General features: G+C 37.6%; 5 protein-coding genes across 11 annotated transcripts; 1 reads left to right on the top strand and 4 right to left on the bottom strand.

The window, feature by feature from the left end:
- Nucleotides 1-2,710: 2,710 nt before the first annotated feature.
- Nucleotides 2,711-3,160, bottom strand: LOC125478809. Its single transcript, XM_048587441.1, has one exon. The coding sequence runs from the start codon at nt 3,158-3,160 to the stop codon at nt 2,711-2,713; it is 450 nt and encodes a 149-aa protein (XP_048443398.1).
- A 1,527-nt stretch (nt 3,161-4,687) lies between these two features.
- On the bottom strand, nt 4,688-8,263 carry LOC125478808. Of its 4 annotated transcripts, none has more exons than XM_048587438.1 (3): nt 6,162-8,263; nt 4,966-5,028; nt 4,688-4,884 (listed from the first exon to the last, which is right to left on the bottom strand). In XM_048587438.1, exons 1-3 carry the CDS (start codon nt 6,486-6,488, stop codon nt 4,804-4,806), a joined length of 471 nt encoding a protein of 156 aa, XP_048443395.1. In that variant the 5' UTR covers nt 6,489-8,263; the 3' UTR covers nt 4,688-4,803. The 4 variants fall into 4 exon arrangements, 3 of the variants coding, with proteins under 3 accessions (XP_048443395.1, XP_048443394.1, XP_048443393.1); XR_007259615.1 differs by having other exon boundaries at nt 4,849-4,884; nt 4,966-5,632; XM_048587437.1 differs by adding an exon at nt 5,376-5,632 and having other exon boundaries at nt 4,849-5,329.
- Nucleotides 8,264-8,418: 155 nt separating this feature from the next.
- Nucleotides 8,419-14,015, top strand: LOC103943813 (heat shock 70 kDa protein 16). Of its 4 annotated transcripts, none has more exons than XM_048587433.1 (10): nt 8,420-8,581; nt 8,916-10,157; nt 10,622-10,834; nt 11,334-11,429; nt 11,557-11,715; nt 11,989-12,189; nt 12,698-12,844; nt 12,924-13,028; nt 13,121-13,229; nt 13,639-14,015. In XM_048587433.1, exons 2-9 carry the CDS (start codon nt 8,988-8,990, stop codon nt 13,223-13,225), a joined length of 2,196 nt encoding a protein of 731 aa, XP_048443390.1. In that variant the 5' UTR covers nt 8,420-8,581; nt 8,916-8,987; the 3' UTR covers nt 13,226-13,229; nt 13,639-14,015. The 4 variants fall into 4 exon arrangements, with proteins under 4 accessions (XP_048443391.1, XP_048443390.1, XP_009352450.2 ...); XM_009354175.3 differs by having other exon boundaries at nt 13,099-13,229; XM_048587432.1 differs by having other exon boundaries at nt 8,422-8,636; nt 13,099-13,229.
- Nucleotides 14,016-14,692: 677 nt separating this feature from the next.
- LOC103943803 lies at nt 14,693-18,083 on the bottom strand. Its single transcript, XM_048587440.1, has 5 exons — nt 17,581-18,083; nt 15,997-16,708; nt 15,528-15,903; nt 14,988-15,050; nt 14,693-14,906 (listed from the first exon to the last, which is right to left on the bottom strand). The coding sequence occupies exons 1-5, from the start codon at nt 17,906-17,908 to the stop codon at nt 14,832-14,834; spliced, it is 1,554 nt and encodes a 517-aa protein (XP_048443397.1). The 5' UTR covers nt 17,909-18,083; the 3' UTR covers nt 14,693-14,831.
- Nucleotides 18,084-21,981: 3,898 nt separating this feature from the next.
- LOC103943834 lies at nt 21,982-22,649 on the bottom strand. The gene has a single exon (XM_009354193.3). The coding sequence runs from the start codon at nt 22,524-22,526 to the stop codon at nt 22,131-22,133; it is 396 nt and encodes a 131-aa protein (XP_009352468.2). The 5' UTR covers nt 22,527-22,649; the 3' UTR covers nt 21,982-22,130.
- Between the last annotated feature and the right edge of the window lie 1,430 nt (nt 22,650-24,079).

Below are 24,079 nucleotides of genomic sequence, written 5' to 3'. Positions count from 1 at the left end.
GTTTTTCTCATTACGTTTTCTTGTGAATACCCATTTGTAACCCAAGGGATTTACATCAGGCGGAGTTTGGACTATCGGTCCAAAAATACTTCGCCTTTCCAAGGAATTTAATTCTGCCTGGATTGCATATTTCCATTTAGGCTAAACTTGTCTCTGTTTGCATTCATCAACAGAGCGGGACTCAATATCATCACTTAATATGATTTCAATGGCTACTGCGAATATAAACATATCATCGATGATTATTTCATTCTGATCCCACAATTCATTTGTACGTGCATAATTTATAGAAATTTCTTTGCTTTCATGTACTGCTGTCTTTTCACGGACATGTGTCTCATCAAAGATATTTTCTTTTTCTGGAAGTACAGAATCATGAATTGCGGATTTTTCATTCATTTTCTCTTCCTGAATTATTTCTTTTGGATTTAGCTGTGTCATTGTCTTTCTCTTTCGAGGGGGTGAATCTTTTGAACCTAGGGTCTACCACGCTTCAGGCGTGCACCAGATGAATCATTCGCTGCCATTTTATTTTGTCCAACATGGACATCAATTCTTGAAAGTGCATTTGCAGCTAGTATATGTGATTTTGTCACTTTCATAGCATCATTAAATGCATTTAGCATTTGATTGGCAATACTTTGAAGATAAACGATCATTTTCACTTCATTTTCACATTGAATGTTATATGGATCAAAATGAGACAAGGTGGGTACAACCCATGTCAGCTCTTGTCGTTCTTTTAGAATTGTCTTTCCTCCTCCTAACGATGGGAAGACTGTCTCATCAAAGTGACAATCAGCAAAACGAGATGTAAACATATCACCTGTCAGGGGTTCCAAATATCTAATGATAGATGGTGAATCAAAACCCACATAAATTCCTAGTCTACGTTGATGTCTCATTTTAGTGAGTTGCGGTGGTACAATAGACATATAAATAGCACAACCAAAAACTCGTAAATATGAAATGTTTGGATGATGTCCAAACACGAGTTATACTGAGGAGTATTGGTGGTTGGCTATAGGTCTCAATCGAATCAATGATGCAGCATGTAAGATGGCATGTCCTCATGCAGAAACTGACAATTTTGTTTTCATGAGCAGAGTGCGAGTTATTAACTAAAGCCGCTTGATCAATGTTTCTGCTAAACCATTCTTGATTTTCTGAGCAAGAAATCTCGCAAAAGCTACATTCCGAGTAGATAAGAGACAAACATGTGACCATCGGGTAGATGCATCAACCAAAACCATAAAATATCGAAATGGTCCACATTAGTTGAATAGGTTCACAAATATCACCTTGAATTCTTTGCAAAAATAATGGGGATTCAATATCAACCTTTAGTTGTGATGGTTTAATTACCAACTTCCCTTGAGGACAAGCCTTACAAGGGTTATCATTTGAGATAGCAATATCTCTGCTCAATAATGGATGTCTATTGGTAATGATCCTACACATCATGGTGGATCCTGGATGATTCAAATGGTCATGCTAAAACATGTAATCTTTTGAATCAATGAACTTCTGGTTCATGACAGCATGTGATTCAATTGTCCTTATATATGTATAATCCAATCCACTCGACAAACCACGCAACTTCTTCAATATACGATTCTGGGTATCATTAGAGGTAATGCATAGATACTCCACATTTTTTGCACTTTTCGTTTCAATGTGGTATCCATTTAAACGTATGTCTTTTAAACTCAACAAATTTCGAGTAGATCGAGTAGCATACAAGTCATTCTGTGTGGACAATATTGTTCCATTTGGTAACATAATCTGGGCTTTCCCTGAGCCTTCAATTACATCTGATTGACCTGATATTGTTGTTACCCTTACTCTTGTAAGTATCAAACTTGAGAAATATTTTCGATCACGAAGTATTGTATGTGTGGTTGCGCTGTCTGCAAAACAAATATCTTCACCATTTCTCATGTTTTGAGAATAACCATAACTTTTATCCATACTTTCTGAGTAAAGGGAATCACGGTTAAAAACAACTTAGAAATTCAAATGCTTTTTTTTATTGAAATGCGAGTTTTTAAATTACAAGTTTAGAATAATAAAAGTACATTAAATATAAATGATTCAGTCGGACCGATACACTTCATTCCTCCTTGCCACAATGAGGAATGAAGTCTCGACATCTAGGCGGGTTGTGTTCAACTGTCCTGATAAGTCGCACACTGGATTAAGTATATCCATTGGTCTAGCCTGGTTTAGGAAATTAGTCTCGACACCCTTCTCCTTGAGGGAGACTTGATATAGATCCACCAGATGTTTTGGGGTACAACAGGTACTCGCCCAATGCCCATCGCCACCACACTTATGGCAGGCTCCATCAGAATTTCTAGGAGCATTGTTTATACGAGCTTTGCCTTTGTGGCGATTTCCATTTTTAAAGCTCAAACCTGAATTTTGCCTTGGAATCGGGTTGTGAAATTGACCACCATGATTCTTACCTTTCCTGCTCCACCGACTTCGCTTATGGCCACGTCCTCGTTTATGATTATCGCCACCAGAGAATGTGGCGTTCACTTCAAGGGAAGCAGCATTCACTTCTGAGAATGATGCCGATCGAGTAGGTCGGGACTAATAATTTTTCATCAGGAGCTCATTGTTTTGTTCAGTTACCAAGAGCACATATATCAGCTGGTTGTATTCAGTGAAGCCTCACACTGTATACTGCTACTACAGGAGCACGTTAGAGGCATGAAATGCGCTGAAAGTCTTTTTCCAGCATATCTTCCTCAGTAATGGTATCCCAACAGAGCTTCATCTGAGAGGTAATTCTGAACAACGCAGAATTGTACTCAACCACTAACTTGAAATCCTGGATCCTTAGGTGAGTACATTCATAGCGAGTCCTTAGAAGAATCACCCTTGTCTGGTGATTATATTTGTTTCTCAATGCCTTCCAAAGAGCTAACGGATCTTCAACCATTAAGTACTCGCTCTTTAGTCCCTCATCAAGATGGCGATGAATAAAGATCATAGTCTTCGCCCGATCTTGAGAGGATGAGATGTTTTCTTCCCTAATGATATCTCCAAGATTCCCTGCTTGCAGATGGATCTTGGTATCTAGTACCCAAGTAAGGTAATTCTTTCCAATAATGTCCAAGGCAACAAAATCAAGCTCTGCCAAGTTTGCCATTTTCGTCTCTTTCTAAAAGAAAAGTGATATGCGTAAGAACTTGCAATAATATGTATTCCTGGAGGAATATAGTGTTAGAACTTCTGGTTCTAACAAATTTTTCATTTTGATATTCAGCCCAAAAATGATAAGCACTCGAAACTTCAGGCTCGAGATTTTCATGATTAATAAGAATGACAATTGTACTGCACCATTCTTATCAAAACAAGCATAAGATGAGCGATTATTCCACACCACTTGAATAACAAGAAAATTTAAATATGCAAAACAGTTTAAATATGTAGGGTAGGGTAGGCGATTATACCACACCACCTAAAATTGCGATAAAATTATGCAGAGCAAGATATAATTGATTTGAAATGCAGAGCAAGGTGGACGATTATACTGCACCACCTAAAATTTGCAGTAAAATTAAATCTACAGCTCAAGATGGGCAATTGTATCGCAACATCTTTGATCGCAGTGAAAATTAAATTTGCAGTTCAAAATTGACGATTGTACCGCACCATCTTTGATTACAGTAAAATTAACATAAATAAACATTGTGTTAGAAACTAGGAACTGCACCAAACAAGAAATCAAAGATACAAGTAACTGTTAAATTTAGAACGAGAAACAGGCATGGTGCTAGCAGTTCATTGCGAGGGTGCATCACGCAGATGAAGCAGAAGAAGAAGAAAAATAGGAAAAACCTTAAAGAAAGCTTTTTTTTTTTTTTTTTCTTCTTTCGGTGAAGAGAGATGTGAACTATTTAAGGTTAGAGAGTCGTGCTGATAACGTGTTATAAATAGGCAAAAGTTAGAGATATAACTTTTCTAAGGACATGAGCGAAGCAGGTGCAAAATATCACACTATAACTTTAGTAGTTATAACACAAAAAAAATGACAGATAAAGAGAGGGAGGGATACTGATATTATTTCTCTTGCTTTCTTTTGCAGTGCATTTGATAACAGACGGGATGCCTTATTTATAGAGAAACTCCTCTAATTACAACCATCCACAAAACAATGATGATACTATTGAAAGTATCAAACACAATTCCTAAGTCTTGTTCTTTTTGAGTGGGCATTCATTCATTTATCAATCCATCAATTTTACAACAGCAATAGAATTATTATTATTATTTTTTAATTTTAATTTTAATTTTTTTTAATTATTCTACCAAAATGGAGGGAATCATACTCGTGACCTAGTGTCATCCTAACAATTTTCCAATTCATTCTCACGATCTAGACTAATCTCAATGGCTTAACTGCGAAATCTTAACAATTGGAGTTCCGTCATAGAACCAATTGGTTGTAATTAATCATTACTCGAGCAAGAGCAATGATTCAAAATGCATTATCTTAATAGCAGAAAGAAACGTATTGTTATGTTACCACATTTAATAATCATGTTGCTAAGTATCGATGGATGACTTATTTTGGTCTGAAATTCTAAATCATCATATGTACTTATGCCACAATCTTAAATGCAGTTCAACGAAACATATCCGACATAATCTACATGTAGATCCTAGGTTATGAAAACACAAATATCTCTTTTATTTCAGGAAATAAGCATTCACACAGAGTTTATAAAGATTCCGGATAGTAAAATTATCGACAAGAAATGGTACAGAAATACTTTTGGTACATGGCCATTAACTGTCAGCCTCACCTCTTCTCGGGAACATTTTTCTTTTTGGTTTTGGTTTTTTGGCTTGCACAGAACGTCCACTTTCCTGTCGATGAAATGTACAAATGTGTGAGCTGCATTAAGAGAAGAATGAAACGTGGAGAAGCACGGACGGATTTATATGTACCTTCTTATACTGTCTGTAGGCTGCCGAACCACTCAATTCCTGCCCAGTTTTGCAACGATAAACCCGGCGACAAAAACAAGAGCATTAAATGAAGGAACAGAGATGCACACATCAATAATGTCAGAGACGCAACAGACAGTTTGTAACTAAAATGCCAAGTCAGTTATATCCACGTGACTGCGGATAAGAATGCCTACATAAGGGTCATATGAAATTTCACCAGCAATATCAAATTCTGGTTTCTTAGTTCTATGAGAAAGCTTCAAGCGGAAACCCAAATCTCTGCATTGACACTTGCAATTAATGATATCCTTCAAATCTGGAAATGTGATGACCAAAGCATCCACCGATATCATTCACCTTCTTCGGTAAAGCAACAATGAGAAAATGTAGGACTTTGGCAGTGTTACTTTGGAAGATTGTAAGCATAATTGCATACGTTTTAACCAGCAGCTTGCCCACTTCCACCAAACGCATCCCATTGACTAGAAGGCTGTGCATTTGCTTGAACCCGCTTTGTACTGACGCAGCTTCTGGGTTCCACCCAGTTTCCAGAAGCATGCTCGACTGTTCCAACATTTGATTTTCCTGACTTAATTCTTCCCTTTTTTGAGCTTTTACAACCATGCCATGCCATGCCAAAGATTGTTCGATGTGTTTGCTTGTGCTGCTTACAAACAACTTACAATGAACACTATTTACCAATCCACAGCTTTAACTAAACCCACTTCTCGAAACTACAAATTTACCAAATAAAATCCCTATTTATGCCGCTACCCTTAAAATGCATTTCAATTTCAACCATAATTAACCGTTTTGCCATCTCAAATTTCATACTGCACAGAACCCTAATTCCCAAATCATCAAAAACCATAAGTTCTGCAAAAAGGCCCCTCGCGACATCAAAAAACCCATTACAATGCATCTGCAAATCTGACAAAAAATACTACTTTCTTCCAGTTAACAACTTCCTAATTACATTCCATGTTTGTTCCTTCGAAATCGATAGCGAAATGAAACAAAAAATATTTCCTTTACAATTACTTCATTCTCCTAAGCATCTGCAAACAATTAACATTATTTCCCCAATTTTCTTTCCCAATTTTATCAAATACTGCATAAAAGATCACACATTTATTCTCTTCCCATTTCCAGCTAACCCTGAACAAACAAAAATGATAAATCTTTATCATTACCTTGAACAAAATCTTCCCCAGACGAGAAATCTTCGATATCGTCGTCAACATTACGACACGGCGTCCCGGTGTAGGTTCCCGCTTCTCAGCCACCCCTCTCTTGAGCCACTTGAGCGGTCGGCCGGGTCGAGACCCAGGATCTGGATCCGGGCCCGTGATTTGAGGCTCGAACTCCTCATCTACCTCAACGGGTGTATCGGCATTGGAACCCCGCGAAGAGTTTGGAGCTGCGGCGGGTGTGGAGTGGTTCGCGGCAGCTGGTTGGAGCTGCGAATCGAAACCTAGGTGGAGTCCGAGAGAGAACGACGGAGGCTCGTAGTCGGCCATGGAGAGAAATCGAGAAAATGGATTTTGGGTATTGAAAATTGGAGGGAGATGAAAAATGGGTGAGACTGGAAGACTGGGATTTATAGGGCGGGATTTGAATTTGGAAAAATTGGAGGGATTACAAATGCAATCTCCATTTTTTAAGTTGTTTGGAGTACATCCAGAGTTGAAAGGTCTCAGAGTTTTTGGCACAGCAGTTTACCCCTTTCTTAGACCCTACACTTGTAGTAAGTTGGATGCTAGAACTGATCAATGTACATTGGGTTATACTTTGGGATACAAAGGTAGTATGTGTTATCACAGAGTGAAAAAGAAGTTATCTCAAGACATGTGGTGCATGGTCTGATGATTCAAGTGGCAACAGTATGGATTCTTCGATTAATTGGCAGAATACACCATCTGGCAGTGTTCATCACAGTGGTGATTCTGTAAGTAATATGCTGCCCGCATATTAGTTCTCCGGGCAACTCAATATCAGGGAATAGTACTCAGCATCTTCAAAGTGGTGGTTCTTTGTACAAGCTCCTCACCCACACACCCCACCCCCTCCTCACCCCCGGGGCAGGGGAATTCTTCTTCCTCTCATACATCAAATGCTTTGTTGCCTGTCTTCCATAGTCCTGCACAATTAGAGTTAACTCTCTCACTTGATCCAAATAATGATTCAAATGCTGCTGCTAATTCCGATATACCTGTTGTATCTTCAAGTCATCCTATGACAACTAGACTTAAATCTGGTGCCATCTCTAGGAAAGAAAAATGCTAGTGAATCTTTTGATGTTGTGTTCGAGGGTTACACGGCTGTTTTGTCTATTCGTGGTTCTGTTGAGCCTACTACTTTTAGAACAGCAGTTGTTCATGATCACTGGAGGAATGCTATGGTAGAAGAGTTCACTGCTTTGCAAAAACAGGGAACATGGGAGTTGGTCCCACCACCAATTGATAGGAATGTGATAGGAAGTAAGTGGGTTTATAAGATTTAAAAGGATCAATATGGCAAGTTTTCCAGAAATAAAGCTCACTTAGTGGCACAAGGCTACAGTCAAGAACATGGGTTAGATTATGCTGATACATTTAGCCCTGTAGTAAGACACACGACTGTAAGTCTGGTTGGTGCCTTACAATATCTTACATTTACACGTCCTGACAGAGCTTTTGCAGTTAATTATGCTTGTTAGTTCATGTCCACTCCAACAGATTTCCATTTTTCCTTGGTGAAAAGGATTCTGCGTTATTTACAAGGCACTATGCACTGTGGTCTCACATTTTCTGCTGCTGCTTCTATGGAGTTAACTGCTTATAGTGATGCTGATTGGGCATAAGATATAAACACTAAAAGATCAACAACTGGCTTTGTGGTATTCTTAGGTCCCAATCCCATTTCTTGGCAGTCAAAGAAACAAAGGAGTGTTTCCAGAAGTTCAACACAAGCAGAATATAAAGCATTGGCTAATGCTGCTGCTGATGTAACATGGATACGTTTGATTCCTAAGGATCTGCATGTTTTCTTGCCATCTCCTCCACTTCTCTACTATGATAATGTTTCGACACTTGCTTTGTGTTCTAATCCGGTTTTTCACACTCGGATAAAACATCTTGATACAGATTTTCACTTTGTTCGTGAACGAGTTCAAAAGGGAGATTTGTTGGTTGAGTATATTTCTACAAATGATCAAGTGGCAGATGTATTGACCAAAGGTCTTCATCGTCCCTTATTTCTGCAGCATTGTTCCAATCTCAAGCTGGGATACCCCAGTTGAGATTGAGGGGGGTATTAGGTGTAAGTCTCTAAATGGACAGGTGTAATGATCTTAAGTGTACATGTGTCACAATCTTGTAGCATAAGCTATTTAGAAGCTTGCTTAGTCATTAAGTTTACCTTGCTTCTATATATAGCTAGAAGATCAACAGTTGTAACAACTTTACTGATATGAAATCAGCTCTCATTCTTTCTCTCTCAAATTCTTCGTGCTTCATTTTCCTTAGTTCTTAAGTTTCTACAGTTTTGTTAATAGTTTCTTCTTCTCTCTGAAATTACCCAATTTCATGGTGATCTTCTTCTGTTTCTTTCCGGAACGTCGTTTCTCAAACAGGTACTGCAATCACCTTCCTCAGCCTGCTCAATTCATCATTTCTGTGCAGATTTTGGTAGTACTTTGCGAATTTGCTTTTGAAATATTTGACGTTTGAATTTTGTTTGGTTTCTGGGAAAATTGAAGGAAAATTAAATATCCTGATGGAATTTTGAGTCCCTGGATCCTCAGATTTCGAAAATTGAAATGTACTGATGGCTAAATTTAGCTGGGTTTAGGAATTTGATAAACGTATAACGGCAGTTATTAATAAAAATGTTTAAGCATTTGTTAGTGAAAGCTTGTTTGAAGTAAATTGAATTCACATTTCTGTGATCTTTTTTCTTCTTTGCAGTGTTGGGATTGAATTGTAGGTTTTGTGGAACTTAATTGGTGTCGGTAGTTTCGTTTCGAAATTTAGTTAAACATGAGTGTGGTGGGGTTTGATGTTGGAAATGAGAATTGTGTAATTGCGGTCGTGAAGCAACGGGGAGTTGATGTTTTGTTGAATGATGAATCGAAACGTGAAACCCCAGCTGTGGTTTGTTTTGGTGAGAAGCAGAGGTTTCTGGGGTCTGCTGGTGCTGCCTCTGCAATGATGAACCCGAAATCTACGGTGTCTCAGGTGAAGAGACTGATTGGTAGAAAATTTACTGAGCCTGATGTTCAACATGACCTTCGAATTTTGCCCTTTGAAACTTCTGAAGCTCCAGATGGTGGCATTTTGATTCATTTGAAGTACTTGGGCGCAACTCATACATTTACGCCGGTTCAAGTTACAGCAATGCTTTTTGCACATTTGAAAGATCTAATAGAGAAGAATCAGGAAATGCCCATTTCAGATTGTGTGATTGGTATTCCATCGTACTTTACAGACTTGCAAAGACGTGCATATTTGGATGCTGCCACAGTTGCTGGGTTGAAGCCTTTGAGATTGATGCATGACTGTACTGCAACTGCTCTTGGTTATGGGATTTACAAAACAGATTTCTCAACTTCTGGTCCAACTTATGTGGCATTTATTGACATTGGTCACTGTGATACACAGGTCTCTATTGCGTCATTTGAGGCTTGGCAAATGAAGATACTATCTCATACTTTTGACAGAAGCTTGGGAGGGAGAGACTTCGATGAGGTCTTGTTTAATCATTTTGCTGATCAGTTCAAGGAGCAGTACAGAATTGATGTGTACTCTAATGTCAAGGCAAGTATCAGGCTACGGGCAGCATGTGAGAAGCTGAAGAAAGTGTTGAGTGCGAATGCGGAGGCACCTCTTAATATTGAGTGCTTAATGGATGAAAAAGATGTCAGGGGATTTATTCAAAGGGGAGACTTTGAGATGCTGGCTTCAGGTTTGTTGGAGAGGATTGGTGTTCCTTGTAGCAAGGCTCTAGCTGATGCAGGTTTGACTGCTGATATGATTCATTCTGTGGAGCTTGTCGGGTCAGGGTCTAGGATTCCAGCGGTTGCTAGAATATTAGCTTCTGTGTTCGGGAAAGAACCCGGCCGGACGCTGAATGCGAGTGAGTGTGTAGCACGTGGATGTGCTCTTCAATGTGCAATGCTCAGTCCTGTTTTTCGAGTCGGAGAATATGAGGTTTGTATTTTGAAACTTTCAATTCATGGTCACAAATACAGTGCTTTACTTTCAGTTAAGAATACCATGATATATTTGTTCATATGCAATGCATCAGTAATACTATGCTGTTCTATGCAATGCACATATAGAACAAGAGATGAGTTTCTTCCCCCCTCCCTCCCTTCTTTCGGTTCTTTTTTTTTCTTTTGAAATTTGAGAGTATGACAATGCCTCTCACAAAACTTAGGCTTAGGGACCACCTTAAAAAAGGATTAATGTTTGCTTTATAATTGATTTTTATTGATTGAAGGTATCGACTGCTTACTCATTCTCGAATTGATGTGCATTCCAAAAACCCCTACCGACAACAAAGCACAAACTTGTGGCTTTAATTGTAAAACGTAGACACATATGTGAGACGTCTTTGCTATCTGGATAGTTGCCCACAACGTATGTAATGGTTTTCCCGGATCTATATGCAGGTTCAAGACTCAATTCCTTTCTCAATAGCACTCTTAGTAGATGAAGCTCCAATTTGCACAGGGACAAGTGACATCCTGTTTCCAAAATGCCAACCCATTCCAAGTGTTAAAGTACTGACGTTTCAACGAAGCAGTTTATTTCATTTGAAAGCATTCTATGATAATCCCAGTGAAGTGCCTGCTGGCGCTTCTCCTGACATTTGTTGTTTTACGGTAATATTCTATGCTCTTCATTCCCTTTTTTCCAGTGGGGTGGGAGAGGGGAATATGTGACACTAAGAATTTTGTTGGTGGGGATGCATGATAAAAATGTGTAGAAAGGATGACCACATAGAGAAGTGAAGGTAAATCAAGGGCAATCATGTTACCACTGAGCACTAAGTTCAATGTCTAATCTTTGAAGCCTCTATAAGAATTTAGGATGATGTAAAATCTTCTATGATTTTTTTAGTTAGACAATTTATAGAACACTTGGGGGAGACGACTCCAGTATTTGACATGTCAAACAATTAAATGTTTATGTGTGGGCATTAGAGGGAGAGAGATTTCAACAAAACCCAACTAAAAAGATTTACCCCAATTAAAAAGATTTACTATCTGCTCAATGAAAATGTCATTTAGATCCTTTTGTTTTGGCTTACCTTGCAATGAAAATACCTTTTATTTAATTGGATTAATGTTACTTCCTCAATAAGGGCTGCTGTTTATGTAGATTGGCCCTTTCCAATGCTCCCATGGCGAAAGAACAATGGTTAAAGTTAAATTTGTGTTAGATCTCCACGGTGTTGTCTCTGTTGAATCAGCTATGGTAAGTAAATCTTTTTTATTTCCTGACAATATCTACTTTGTCATTTACTGGTTTCCTAGGATCACTGTTTTGTGGTACTTTTTTTTTGGTCGAAAGTTTTGTGGCATAAATCTTATAATGGCTTTAGGTGATGGAAGATCACGGAGATGACTCTTCTACAAGGGGTCTTGCCGGTTCAACAATGGAACCAATGGACATTGATTGTGTAACTGCTTCTGGTTATACTGGGGCAGTTGCAGATGGATTTGAAGAAAGCAGTACGCAGCACAACTCTTCACATACTGGTGTAAGTTTGTTTCCAACTTCATAAGTTACAGAAATGCACTCCCTCATAATTTAGTTCTTATTTATTTCCTTTATTTCATGCTGGAAAAACTAGAGATAAATCCAAATTTTGAATAAATGCGATAATTCCCTTATAGTTAATCTACAGTAATCTTGTCGTTTATACTTAATATGCAATGCATACTATTTTGGTTTTGCAAAGTTCCTGTCAAATTCAGTTGTTTGAAGTTTGTGGAGCAGATGTAAACTTGTTGAAAGATATCCACAATTTCAGGGTGAGGCTAAAAGAAACAAAAAAGCCACCAGGAGGCTAGAGATACCTGTTAGTGAAAGTATATATGGTGGAATGACCAAGGCTGAACTTTCAGAAGCTCAAGAAAAAGAACTCCAGTTAGCTCAATGGGACAGAATTATGGAACAAATCAAAGACAAAAAGAATGCGTTGGAGTCTTATGTCTATGAGATGCAAACTAAGGTATAGCCTGTATTATCTTTCCATCATGTTTGCTTTGGCTTTGCCTGCTCAAACACTTTGCCGTGGTTTGACTTATGCCTTTTTGAAGCATTATAAGGACATAGCACTGACATTCTACTTCTAATACCAGAATGGTTTTAATCCCCATGTGGCCTGGGAGTAAATATTGCCAACTCAAAGATTTGGTTTTCATGGTGTGGGTGTGACAAAGACCGAAATGCACAAGGGGAACACTGCAACTAGTAATATTAGGATTTAAGCTTTGTGACTACTCTATAGTTTCTTTAAGCAAACAATTTTGAACTGTTCTATAGCATGCGATGATAATCAGTTCTATATATCTTTGGGCAAAAAATCAGTCCCTTATTGTTGTATCTCTGTTTGTGTCATTATCCATACCTGAGCTTGTTTGACCATAGCTTAGTCAGACTCTCGTAGATCGTTTAGTTCATGCTGCCACTTTTTGCCAATGGCTGGCTTTTTAACATAAGGACATGCATGTGAATAGCTTCTCAACACATATCAAAGCTTTGCAAGTGATCAAGAGAGGGAGGGCATCTCCAGGAGCCTGCAGCAGACAGAGGAATGGCTTTATGATGATGGAGAAGATGAAACAGAAGATGCTTATACTTCAAAGCTGGAAGATCTTCAGAAGGTTTTCTCCACTTCTTGAAATTTGAGAATTTAATTCCGGTTATCTTTCTCCATTGTTGATGTCTATTTGATAATTCTAGCTGGTAGATCCAATTGAGAACCGATATAAACAAGAGGAAGCAAGATTGCAAGCTACAAGAGATCTATTAAAGTGCATTGGGGATTACCGGATGGCTGTGAAATCAGTTAGTTACTTATACCTCATATAAATGTGACTATTATATTTTCTTCTGCGATTGACTTTTCATGTTTCAGATTGTTAATGAGTGCAATAAAGTGGAGCAGTGGCTTAGGAAGAAAAACCAACAACAAGACTCGTTGCCAAAGAATGTTGACCCAATCTTATGGTCAAATGACATTAAGAGCAGGAGTGAGGAATTGAACTCGTAATACTCTTGCACTTCCTAGTTTCCGACTTGACTTCAATTATAATGCTCCATGTTCATTTTAATGTTCTTAATTTTGTCAACATGGTATGTGAAGAGCTTATAAATGTAGGACTGCAAGATCAATAAGTTGTTTGGCCAAATCAATCCTTTCTGAAAATGTATCTAACCTGGTGGTAGCATCTAATATATCCTCAGCTTGATGGGTTAAATAAGAAACAAATGATATGGGGAGTATTTATGATTGTTTGATTGGGGTAACTTGTTCCTTCTTTTGCACTACAGCAACTTCTACGCATTTCCCTAGTTTGCTGCTGGTTCCTCGATTCACTTAATTCCTACCGTGTTGTTGCTGTTCCATTTGGTTTTCAATCTCTAGAAACTAATCATGCTGCTCTAATCATTTCAGGAGATGCAACCATTTATTCAGATCCAGGGCTTCTATCATTTGAGCAAACTGATGAGGTCTCATGAAGTTAGTAATACGCAGCATATATTGCCCAAGCGCTTGAAACGGTCATTTGAACACTTTGTTGGTAACATAATCCATGGTTTTTGCTAGTCCTGAGTCCTGACCGTGTTTGCGAGTGCTTTTTGTTTTAGAGCATCAAATGTTGTATAAGAGGTTTTCTTCAGGGACTGTTTTCCTGTTATTTTTGTGGGTTTTATTTTTTAGGGAAAGCAAGTATTCCGAAAGCAAGAGCAGAAATATTGTCTCCCTTGTACCCGATGAATTGCTTTGTTATGTGCATTTGTCATGCAGCAAATAGACTTCTTGTACCTTCATGATTGGAAGATTTAGGATGCTTGAATATAAACCTATTGTTACCGTGTTTGAGATGAGGAACTTATGTATCCTGTGTTGTGTTCCCCTCTCTCCCTCCATCACATCGCTAATCATGTGACGAAAGCGAGAGAGAGGGGTATAAAACATGTGATAGGTAAGTTATTGCCGTGTTTGACAGCTTGTCATATTGAGTTGCAGCAGCCCATGGCAATGGATTAAGTCACCGAAATGGTTCGTACGTAGTGAACATGTAACCGCGGACCTGGTGATCGAAGACGCTAATTGTCACACTTTATGAGCTGAAACGGAAGCTTGGAAAGCGCCCAATCCATGAGCAGAAATGGTTCACTCTTTTTCTTCTTCACATCTTTGTTAATTGATATAAAAACATTTCCCTAAAAATTACGGCGATAGAATTATTATTATTTATTTTATTTTATTTTATTTTTTACCAAAATGGAGGGAATCATACTCATGACCTAGTGTAATCCTAAAGATTTTCCAATTCATTATCACGACCTAGACTAATCTCAATGGCTTAACTGCAAAATCTTAACAATTAGAGTTCCGTCATAAAACTAATTTGTTGTAATTAATTATTACTCGAGCGAGAGCAATGATTCAAAAGTATTATCTTAATAGCAAAAAGGAATGTAATCTACATGTAGATCCCAAGTTATGAAAACACAAATATCTCTTTTTTATTTCCGGAAATAAACGTTCACACAAAGAGTAAATGAAGATTCCGGATAGTAAAATTATGGACAAGAAATGGTACAGAAATACTTTTGGTACATGGTCATTAACTGTCAGCCTCACCTCTTCTTGGGAACATTTTTCTTTTTTGGTTTTGGTTTTGGTTTTTTGGTTTGCACAGAACGTCCACTTTCCTGTCGATGAAATGTACAAATGTGTGAGCTGCATTAAGAGAAGAATGAAACGTGGAGAAGCATGGACGGATTTATAGGTACCTTCTTATACTGTCTGTAGGCTGCCGAACCACTCAATTCCTGCCCGGTTTTGCAACGATAAACCTGGCGACATCAACAAGAGCATTATATAAAGGAAGAGAGATGCACACATCAATAATGTCAGAGACGCAACAGACAGTTTGTAACTAAAATGCCAAGTCAGTTATATCCACGTGACTGCGGATAAGAATGCCTACATAAGGATCATATGAAATTTCACCAGCAATATCAAATTCTGGTTTCCTAGTTCTATGAGAAAGCTTCAAGCGGAAACCCAAATTACGCGTTGACACTTGCAATTAATGATACCCGTCAAATCTGGAAATGTGATAACCAAAGCATCCGCCGATATCATTCACCTTCTTCAGTAATGCAACAATAAGAAAATGTACGACTTTAGCAGTGTTACTTCGGAGATTGTAAGCATAAATGCGTATGTTTTAACAATCCAGCGTCAAATTTTAGAACCTCAATGACCTGTGAATTGAAATTAACATAAGATCCATAAAAATCAAATCAGTAATATGCAGTGTAACATACCTTCCTTCCACCAGGGCCGGTATACCAATAACCAGCAGCTTGCCCACTTCCACCAAACGCATCCCATTGACTAGAAGGTTGAGCATTTGCTTGAACCCGCTTTGTACTGACGCAGCTTCTGGGTTCCACCCAGTTTCCAGAAGCATGCTCGACTGTTCCAACATTTGATTTTCCTGACTTAATTCTTCCCTTTTTTGAGCTTTTATTGACACTAACTTTCTGTGCTAGTTTACCATCTTTTGGGTTCACCCAGCTTCCAGAAGCATCTTCAACACTTGGTACGTTTGATTTATTTCTTTGCCTATTAGAGCTTTTTTCAAGGTCAATCTTCTGACTCACTCTCTGTTTTGAAGCATCTCCATTGCTAAACTGACCCCTGAAGTGACAAAGACAAACATATCATGACATAACTAAAAAGAAAGTTAAAAAAAAACTAGAAACAACTGAAAAAGAAGTGCTCACATGTAATCAATTACTGATGCACCACTGCTGATTTCCTCTGATGTTAACGAGTGGGAAAAAATTCGGCAAGCGACTGCAGACTAATTTCCGAATCTTTGGATCATCATGAAAAAAGTAACGATGAGCGGGTGGAAGGGGATCAGCCATATTCCAGAGTTGTTCAAAATCTTGGCCACCAGGCATTGTTTCATGAAAATTCTCATTGGTATGTAAACATGAAATCCTCTCAAAGTTCTGAGCAGACTTATCCTTTCCAGATCGCAGGTACTCCTTACATACCTCATCTAAAGCAGGTGTTGGAATGCTAAACTTCTTGATCGGACTGAAATCTTTCCATAAATCCACATCTACAGGCATACTCATAGAAGATTTCTTCTTTGTTTCGCTAGTAGTTGCAGCATGGGCAGAACTATACTTTTGCTTCTTTGAGGATGCATCAACATCACAATTAACCCTGCTCACACTTTCACTGGGTGAAGGATCATCAGAATCGGAATCAATTAATTGGAACCTTCGAAGAGGACTGGCAGTTAACTTCGGAAACATGAATCCTTTGTGGCTTTCCTCCAGACTCACAGAAGCTGAGACATCTGAAACTGGTTTCCTTTTCCTTCCCATGCTATGGCAGGATGATTGAGAGGTTAAAACCCCACTTCCACGTAATAGGACCTTTGAACTACTAGATACAGTATGGTATTGTGTTGACGGATGCACATCTGCTATAAATTTAGCAACTGTTAACCTTAATACATTTTTTATGAAGCAGATACACCACACACACACACATGAGAGAGAAAGCTCAAAACCTCAATATGAATCAGATTAAAGATTATGCGCAAAGTTGGACCTTCCTGGCAAAATATCTTATTATGCTACTAAACAAACACTCCTAATAGCACCACATGAAAATCAAAACACCCAATATCTTCTGAAGCAAATCCTATAGCAGCCTAGCAGCAGCAACAACAATAAACCAACCAAAGAAAAAGCCCAAGCTTACATTGCCAAACACAGAACTTAACCAGCTATGCCAAGGATTGTTCAATGTGTTTGCTTGTGCTGCTTACAAACAACTTACAATGAACACTATTTACCAACCCACAGGTTTAACTAAACCCTCTTCTCGAAACTACAAATTTACCAAATAAAATCCCTATTTATGACGCTACCCCTAAAATGCATTTCAATTTCAACCATAATTAACCATTATCCCATCTCAAAGTTCATACTGCGCACAACCCTAATTCCCAAATCACCAAAAACCATAAGTTTTGCAAAAAGGCCCCTCACCACATCAACAAAAAACCCGTTACATTACATCTGCAAATCTAACAAAAAATACTACTTTCTTCCAGTTAACAACTTCCTAATTACATTCCATGTCTGTTCCTTCGAAATTGAAAGTGAAATGAAACAAAAAATATTTCCTTTACAATTACTTCATTCTCCTAAGCATCTGCAAACAATTAACATTATTTCCCCAATTTTCTTTCTCAATTTTATCAAATACTGCATAAAAGATCACACATTTATTCTCTTCCCATTTCCAGCTAACCCTAAACAAACAAAAATGATAAATCTTTATCATTACCTTGAACAAAATCTTCCCCAGGAGAGAAATCTTCGATATCGTCGTCAACATTACGACACGGCGTCGCCGGCGTAGGTTCCCGCTTCTCAGCCACCCCTCTCTTGAGCCGCTTGAGCGGTCGGCCGGGTCGGGACCCAGGATCTGGATCCAGGCCCGTGATTTGAGGCTCGAACTCCTCATCTACCTCAACGGGTGTATGGGCATTGGAACCTCGCGAAGGGTTTGCAGCTGCGGTGGGTGTGGAGTGGTTCGCGGCAGCTGGTTGGAGCTGCGAATCAAAACCTAGGTCGAGTCCGAGAGAGAATGATGGAGGCTCGTAGTCGGCCATGGAGAGAAATCGGGAAGATGGATTTTGGGTATTGAAAATTGGAGGGAGATGGAAAATGGGTGAGACTGGAAGACTGGGACTTATAGGGCGGGTTTTGAATTTGGAAAAATTGGAGGGATTCCAAAATAAAATTTCCTTTTTTGGGTTTTTATGTTTTATTTTTGGCGGGCTGAGAGCGGCGTGATGGGGAAGAATCCGAAGATGTGCTCTTTCTCACTTTGGGCTCTCACCGAGTCCTTTGAATGCATATATTTGGGTTAACTGTATCTATATTTTTTTATTTTTTGGTCACTTTGGGCTCTAAATATGTCGAGTGGACAATAAAATGAATCGTGAGATTTCAAATTTCTTATATTGCATGCATTATGAAGTTTTGAATCGACTGCAGTTGTGTTTGTATGTTTCCTCTTACAACCAACTTAAATGTTTGGAAAACATACAAAAGTCTTACGGAATTTCTTCCTCACATTGATCAAAGTAGATGCGGTGAGTGGTGACCTAGAGTCATACCAAGTCCAATATCTCTTCGACAAGAAAAGGTAAAGTGCTGTGTGGATGACATATCCCTAAATAAGATGTGTTTTGAGTCCAAAACTAAAACGATGTGCGTTTGGCTCAGAGTGATGTGACGATTTTAGAGTCGAAAACATGGGGCATTTTGGAGGAGATGAAGGTTGATCTTTGAAACTGACCTTTACGAACTGATGATCCCAATCCGGATATCGAAAAAACAAGAATCCGAGAATGCCATTTTTGCCATTGTTGGTTGTTGGCTCAATGCCATTGAAGTAGGCATGGAGGTAGTGGATAAAATGGGATTTTTGTGGATTCATAAGGTTGGTTTTAGAGTGGATCCAAGTTGAAAATACATCAAACTTCAGGAGCATTTTGGTCATAAAATGATCCAAAAAAATCTTATGTTAAATAAAAGCTCCGTGTAATTTTTTTCAAATTTTTTATGAAATTATATTTTTTTTGCTGTTTTTTTAAGTATAGTTGTTGACGAATTATTATTAGGTATAATACATTACGTATATATTATCTGCGGATAAGTTTGAATTTACAAAAATCATTAATTGTTACGTTTATTTGCAATTTTGGTACGTTTGATTTAATACATTGTTAATATTGGTATATTATTTTTATTTTGGTATGTTTTATTTTGTACACGTTGTGTATTGGTATATTTTTTATTCTCTTAACGTACTAAAAGAAAAACTTATTTTGGTATGTTTGATTTTGGGGGATTTAAAAACATTTTAAACTATTTTGGAAAGAAAATATCTTAAATTGTAGCATTATTGTGAAAATAAATTGAATCTAACCAACCTTTTTATTTTTTTTTTTACAATTATCTCTAACGGAGGAGAGTGTAATCAAAAGGCTAGATTATAAGAAATTTATTACAGTATAATATGCATATAGCATCAAAATTATGACAAAAAAAAGTTTAATTAAATCACTAAAAAACATGGATATTTGATCTAGAAAATTCAAAACTGAGACGCCTATATCAAATGATCTCTAAATAAAATTTGAGATCGATAAGCGAATTTTTTTTTACCACAATAAGTGAGGTTATTCGGTGTTTTTCCCTTAAGTCAATTTGATTAGACAGTAAGTACTTTTGTTGGCATAGAATAGTCCAATGTGGGTTCTTGACTTTAGACTTGGGTTCAGACAGAGCAAGCCTTTTTATAAGAAGAATGTTTCTATTTGCATGCGTGGGGTACTCGTCCCTATTAGAGATGCGGGCATCGATGTGATTTATAACAATACTCCATTTTACAAGTTTTAGACGACTGTAAGTCTGCAAGTCTTACTGATATGGAGTATTCTTTTGTCAATAAACAGTACAAAGAGCATTTTGTTTCCTAATCAAACCAGTGCTTTAGTTGTACTAGTATAGTAATAGGTTTGATAAGGAATCATATACTTAGTTTTGAGGATTGTCTTGGGCCTTTTTTTACTATTCCTTCTAAGCAACTTTCTTTAATCTTTTATTGGGTTTAATCTTTAAGAGCAACTCCAGCGGGAGGAGTAGCCCGATGGACTATCCATTTTTCCAACCCAATAGTCAGAGCTGCAAGCTCCAGCCTATGCGGGTGTGTGGACTGAGGGGGGCCCAAGTGAGAGGCTCGGCTCCAATCGGTGGCCGAAGAGCCTGAGAATCAGGTGATGCAAGACTGACGTCAAGGTGACATCAGGGTGACGTCAGGCCAAGATTTAAAAAAATTTGCGTCAGACGCATGTCCTTCACGTGCATGTGGGGGCGCGTCACCGACAGCTTTGCAGTCGGTGGGGCCCGCGGTGCCAGACTTCTGAATTGTTACCGTTGTGGGGCACGTGGTGTGACGTCGTCCATTGGATTTCAACGGATACCTTATTTGGACCATTGGATTTCCAACAGTAAAAAAAAAATTCAAACCTACCGACAACGGTTAGATATCGTGGCACAACGAGAGCCGTTGGATTTGAGATCAACGATCCACGTTATTCGCCTTTATAAATAAATAAAAAATCACATTTAAAAATTCTGAAATGTTACAGTTGTGCCACGTGGCACAATCTGGAGGGTTCAATTTCAATTTTTTTTTAATCCAACAGTAGAAATTAATTAAGTTAATAAAACATGTTAAAAATTAATTAAAAAAATCCGAAAAAAAATTTTAAAAATTTTAAAAAAATTGATTTTACTTTTCTATAAATACCTTCTCATTATCTTCTACCTTACACCACAATTTCATATTTTCTCAAATATTTTCCATTCTAAAACGACGTCTAAAGTACGTATCAGGGAATGCACTGTTTCGGACAAAACAAAATCGTCCAAGAGATTTGTACCTCATCGTTGCCTGCTTCTATCAATGTTTGCGGAACGGCTGAGCCTGCATATTTGAGCCGCAACTTGGATGACTCGATGGGAATGTGAGGCTGTTTGGCTTCTTGGCTTCTTGCTTCGTCATCTCTCCTTCTACGCTCCCCATCCTCATCGTCATCCTCTTCCTCTTCCATCACATTTTCGCCCACCTAGAGATTGAACCTTTCTTCCCCTTGCTTAAATAATTCTTTCTCTTGCTTATCGATTTCCCACAACATTCTTGAAGAAGACATTGTAAGAAGGAAGCAGAAACTATGAATAATGATAAAGATTTTGATTTTGGTGTGTGATTTCTTAGGATGGATGACGGGTTATATGGAGGAAAAAGAAATGATTAAGTTCTAGATAATGTCACGTGGCATATCGTCATTCGTTAAAAATCTAATCGAAATCTATCCTCAAAGATTGTAAACAGATTGTGACACGTGGCGCGACGTGATTGGTTAAAAATCTTATCAGAAATCTATCCTCAACGATTTTGAAAAGGTAACGACACGTGGCATGGTGGCATTGGATAAATATCTTATCGAAATCTATCACCAAAAATTGTCTTTTCGGATAATGACACGTGGCGCAACGAGAACGATTAAAAATCTTATTTGAAATTACAAATAAAATTAGTTTATATTATTTTATAAAATAAAAAAAATACTAATATATATTGCCTATTGCCATGACTATTTAGTTTAAGGGATGGAGATGCAAAACGCAGTTACTATTCACTGGAGGCTATTCAATAGTGAGTTGCCCTAGGAGGCCTTTACAACGTTGAAGTTGCTCTAACAATCTGTTGAGGAATTTTACCACATTAAAATGGTCACAATTACTCACAGCCACCTGCTCTTGTAGCAAAGATAGTTGTTGGGTCCCTTTTATAATTAAGAGGAGGCTCTTTCTCATAATGAAATGGTTAGAAATGCATCCTAGCTATATCTATGGAGGAGAATGAAGTGCATTGAACGGGCTCAATGTCGTCTGTGGCATTTCGATCCAATAGTTCAATATGTAAATTTTATTTCATTTGACATTGCATTATTAGATCAAGACGTCTTAATAATAGTAAACTCGTTGCATGTAAGTTATTTTTCCATAATTGAGGCAGAGCTAGCCATGAGGGGATTAGGGCTGCCCTCCTCCTTGTATCACCAAGATAGAGAGAGGGGCAAAACAAAATTTTGGGGCTTTTCTTTTCTTTCTGAATTCTAGAGTATGTACGTTAATATTGAACAAAATATGTTAAGAAATTGCTAATTACTCTTCTCCACATCCCCCCCTTTGATATTCCCTTTGGAACATGTATATTAACAAAAACCACATAATTAACATATACTAAAGGCAAAATTAATTGACCTCAGGAATGCTTTGAAGAGCAGGCCTCCAAGACCTTTGCAACTGGGTCTCATAGCCATCACTAACCCTAATCAACTGAGCCAAAACCTGCTCAACTGACGTTTGCTTAAACTCCACCTTTCCCAACAACTCTTCCCACCGCTTCTTTGTGATCTTGACCTTCACCTTTGTTGCTGCACCAATTTTACTACTGTTACGAGTTGTTGTTGTTGTAGAACAACATGAATCCCTCTGGCTTGCTTCTTCAATCTGGTTCTTCTTCCTCTTCATGATCTTTATGTTCGCTTGATCAGCATCGCAATAACTGTCACCGTTCATTCCATTTGCTAGACACCCCCAATCCTCTCCTGCCCACATAGACGATTCATGCCTTATGCAATTTCCCATCTGGTCTTGTTTTTCTTTTGTATGAACGGAATAATATTAGTGAGCAAATGGAGAGGTGTAGTTTGTGTTATATATACACCACGAAGGGATGAGGATTGAGGGAAATTAATTATTAACAAGGTGGTGGGGGGAAAGATAGTAAGGTAACGGAAAAAGATCAAGCTTTTAAGAGAGGAGAGTCAAACCTAATTTGTTGCCACGTTGGATGACATGTTGTCCTACGTGGCTGGTAGTGGGAGTTTGACCTCTTTACCATCATCATCTTTGGGACTTTGTGCCTCTTTTGGGGTTGGTTCCAACTAATAACAAATAATAGTATGCCATTTATTTACAAAAGTAGGTCAAATTATGATGCCAATTCATTTAGTATTATTAGTTATAAGAATGGGAGATAGTTTAGTACAATTTGTAAAACACTTGTTTATTTGTCATTTATTTACAGCATCTAGGATAAAAGTTTGATTCTAACTCTGTTTTATTTTTTTTTAAATAATAAAAATAAAATTAATCTTATTTCATGCGCACTATGATATGTGTAGTCCTCATTAATACTTATGTTTCAAGTCAATTTTAACTATTGTGGCAACATGGCTAATAGGAATGAGCTTCTAATCTTTGGTTTTTCAATCATCTGTCTGATAGATGATAAGTATTAATATAACCTTTAATTAAAAAGACATCAATTAATTAGATTATAAAAAGTAAATTGTAAAGGTTAGGATTAACTATCAAATCTTGATGTAAACGACATATATAATATGTTTGTTAATGTTATAAAAAAGTAATACCATTTCACGTATAATTTAACATTTTATGTTGCTAATAACTTGGAATCGTGATCTGAAACCAACTATTATGACCTTGAACTGCCACCAAACTAAATAAGAAAGTCTAGTGTGAAAGGGTTTAGGATGGGATCTTTCCCTATTGAAGTGGTGTGAACGCAAATTGGCAAGGGAATCTTCCACGTGCTAATTTGATAATCTCCTTACACTTTTAATCATTATCCAATTATGACTAATTTAGTCTTATCCGTTCTTTCCTAACCTCCATGCAGGGAATTCATTCATGAAGAGAATTTTCTCACCTCTTAATCTTTCTTCTCTTTCCTTCTTTCTTATTAGTCATGTTAACATCTTATATTGATTTTTTTATAAAGACAATAAGATAAAAAATAATATGTGAGAGGAGAGGAGGGAAAGAAATGCGAATAGGAGAGAGAGAATCATACTCCATTAAAAAATGTTATGATATAAGCCTTTTCTTTTTATTTTATAAGGAACTTTAACGAAAAATTTCTGATAACGAAAAATCACATTTTTACATTAAAAAGTTAATAATGGTATTATTCACTTTACCCTTTATTATGTCCTTATCGTTAAAACTTAAAATTTTCAAGCTTTTTTCATTAGTTTTTCTTGATAACGTGAATGATATGTATGATAAAGGTTATGATAATGAGATCCAAGAACCCTATTAGAAGATTATGTGGAACTTATATGCTTGTGTGACATATGAGTTGGTGGCTATAAGAAGTTGATAGTGTAGGTGAC

Source organism: the organism of the source record quoted next, unplaced genomic scaffold (assembly GCF_019419815.1).
Source record: "Pyrus x bretschneideri cultivar Hongxiangsu unplaced genomic scaffold, Pyrus_bretschneideri_v1 Contig267, whole genome shotgun sequence".
In the NCBI taxonomy this organism is placed as follows: domain Eukaryota; kingdom Viridiplantae; phylum Streptophyta; class Magnoliopsida; order Rosales; family Rosaceae; genus Pyrus; species Pyrus x bretschneideri.
The sequence above is the reverse complement of the archived record's forward strand: the minus strand, read 5'-3'. Positions and strand labels throughout refer to the sequence as shown.

Coding starts and splice junctions, on each gene's coding strand:
- LOC125478809 (XM_048587441.1), bottom strand. CDS start 3,160: ATGGCAAACTTGGCAGAGCTTGATTTTGTTGCCTTGGACATTATTGGA.
- LOC125478808 (XM_048587436.1), bottom strand. CDS start 6,488: ATGGCCGACTACGAGCCTCCGTCGTTCTCTCTCGGACTCCACCTAGGT. Junction 5,633..6,161: donor TGGGGAAGATTTTGTTCAAG/GTAATGATAAAG, acceptor GTTTGTAAGCAG/CACAAGCAAACACATCGAAC.
- LOC103943813 (XM_009354175.3), top strand. CDS start 8,988: ATGAGTGTGGTGGGGTTTGATGTTGGAAATGAGAATTGTGTAATTGCG. Junction 11,430..11,556: donor TCTCTGTTGAATCAGCTATG/GTAAGTAAATCT, acceptor TAATGGCTTTAG/GTGATGGAAGATCACGGAGA. Junction 11,716..11,988: donor ACAACTCTTCACATACTGGT/GTAAGTTTGTTT, acceptor CCACAATTTCAG/GGTGAGGCTAAAAGAAACAA.
- LOC103943803 (XM_048587440.1), bottom strand. CDS start 17,908: ATGGCCGACTACGAGCCTCCATCATTCTCTCTCGGACTCGACCTAGGT. Junction 16,709..17,580: donor TGGGGAAGATTTTGTTCAAG/GTAATGATAAAG, acceptor CTAAATTTATAG/CAGATGTGCATCCGTCAACA. Junction 15,051..15,527: donor CCGGCCCTGGTGGAAGGAAG/GTATGTTACACT, acceptor TGATGTCGCCAG/GTTTATCGTTGCAAAACCGG.
- LOC103943834 (XM_009354193.3), bottom strand. CDS start 22,526: ATGGGAAATTGCATAAGGCATGAATCGTCTATGTGGGCAGGAGAGGAT.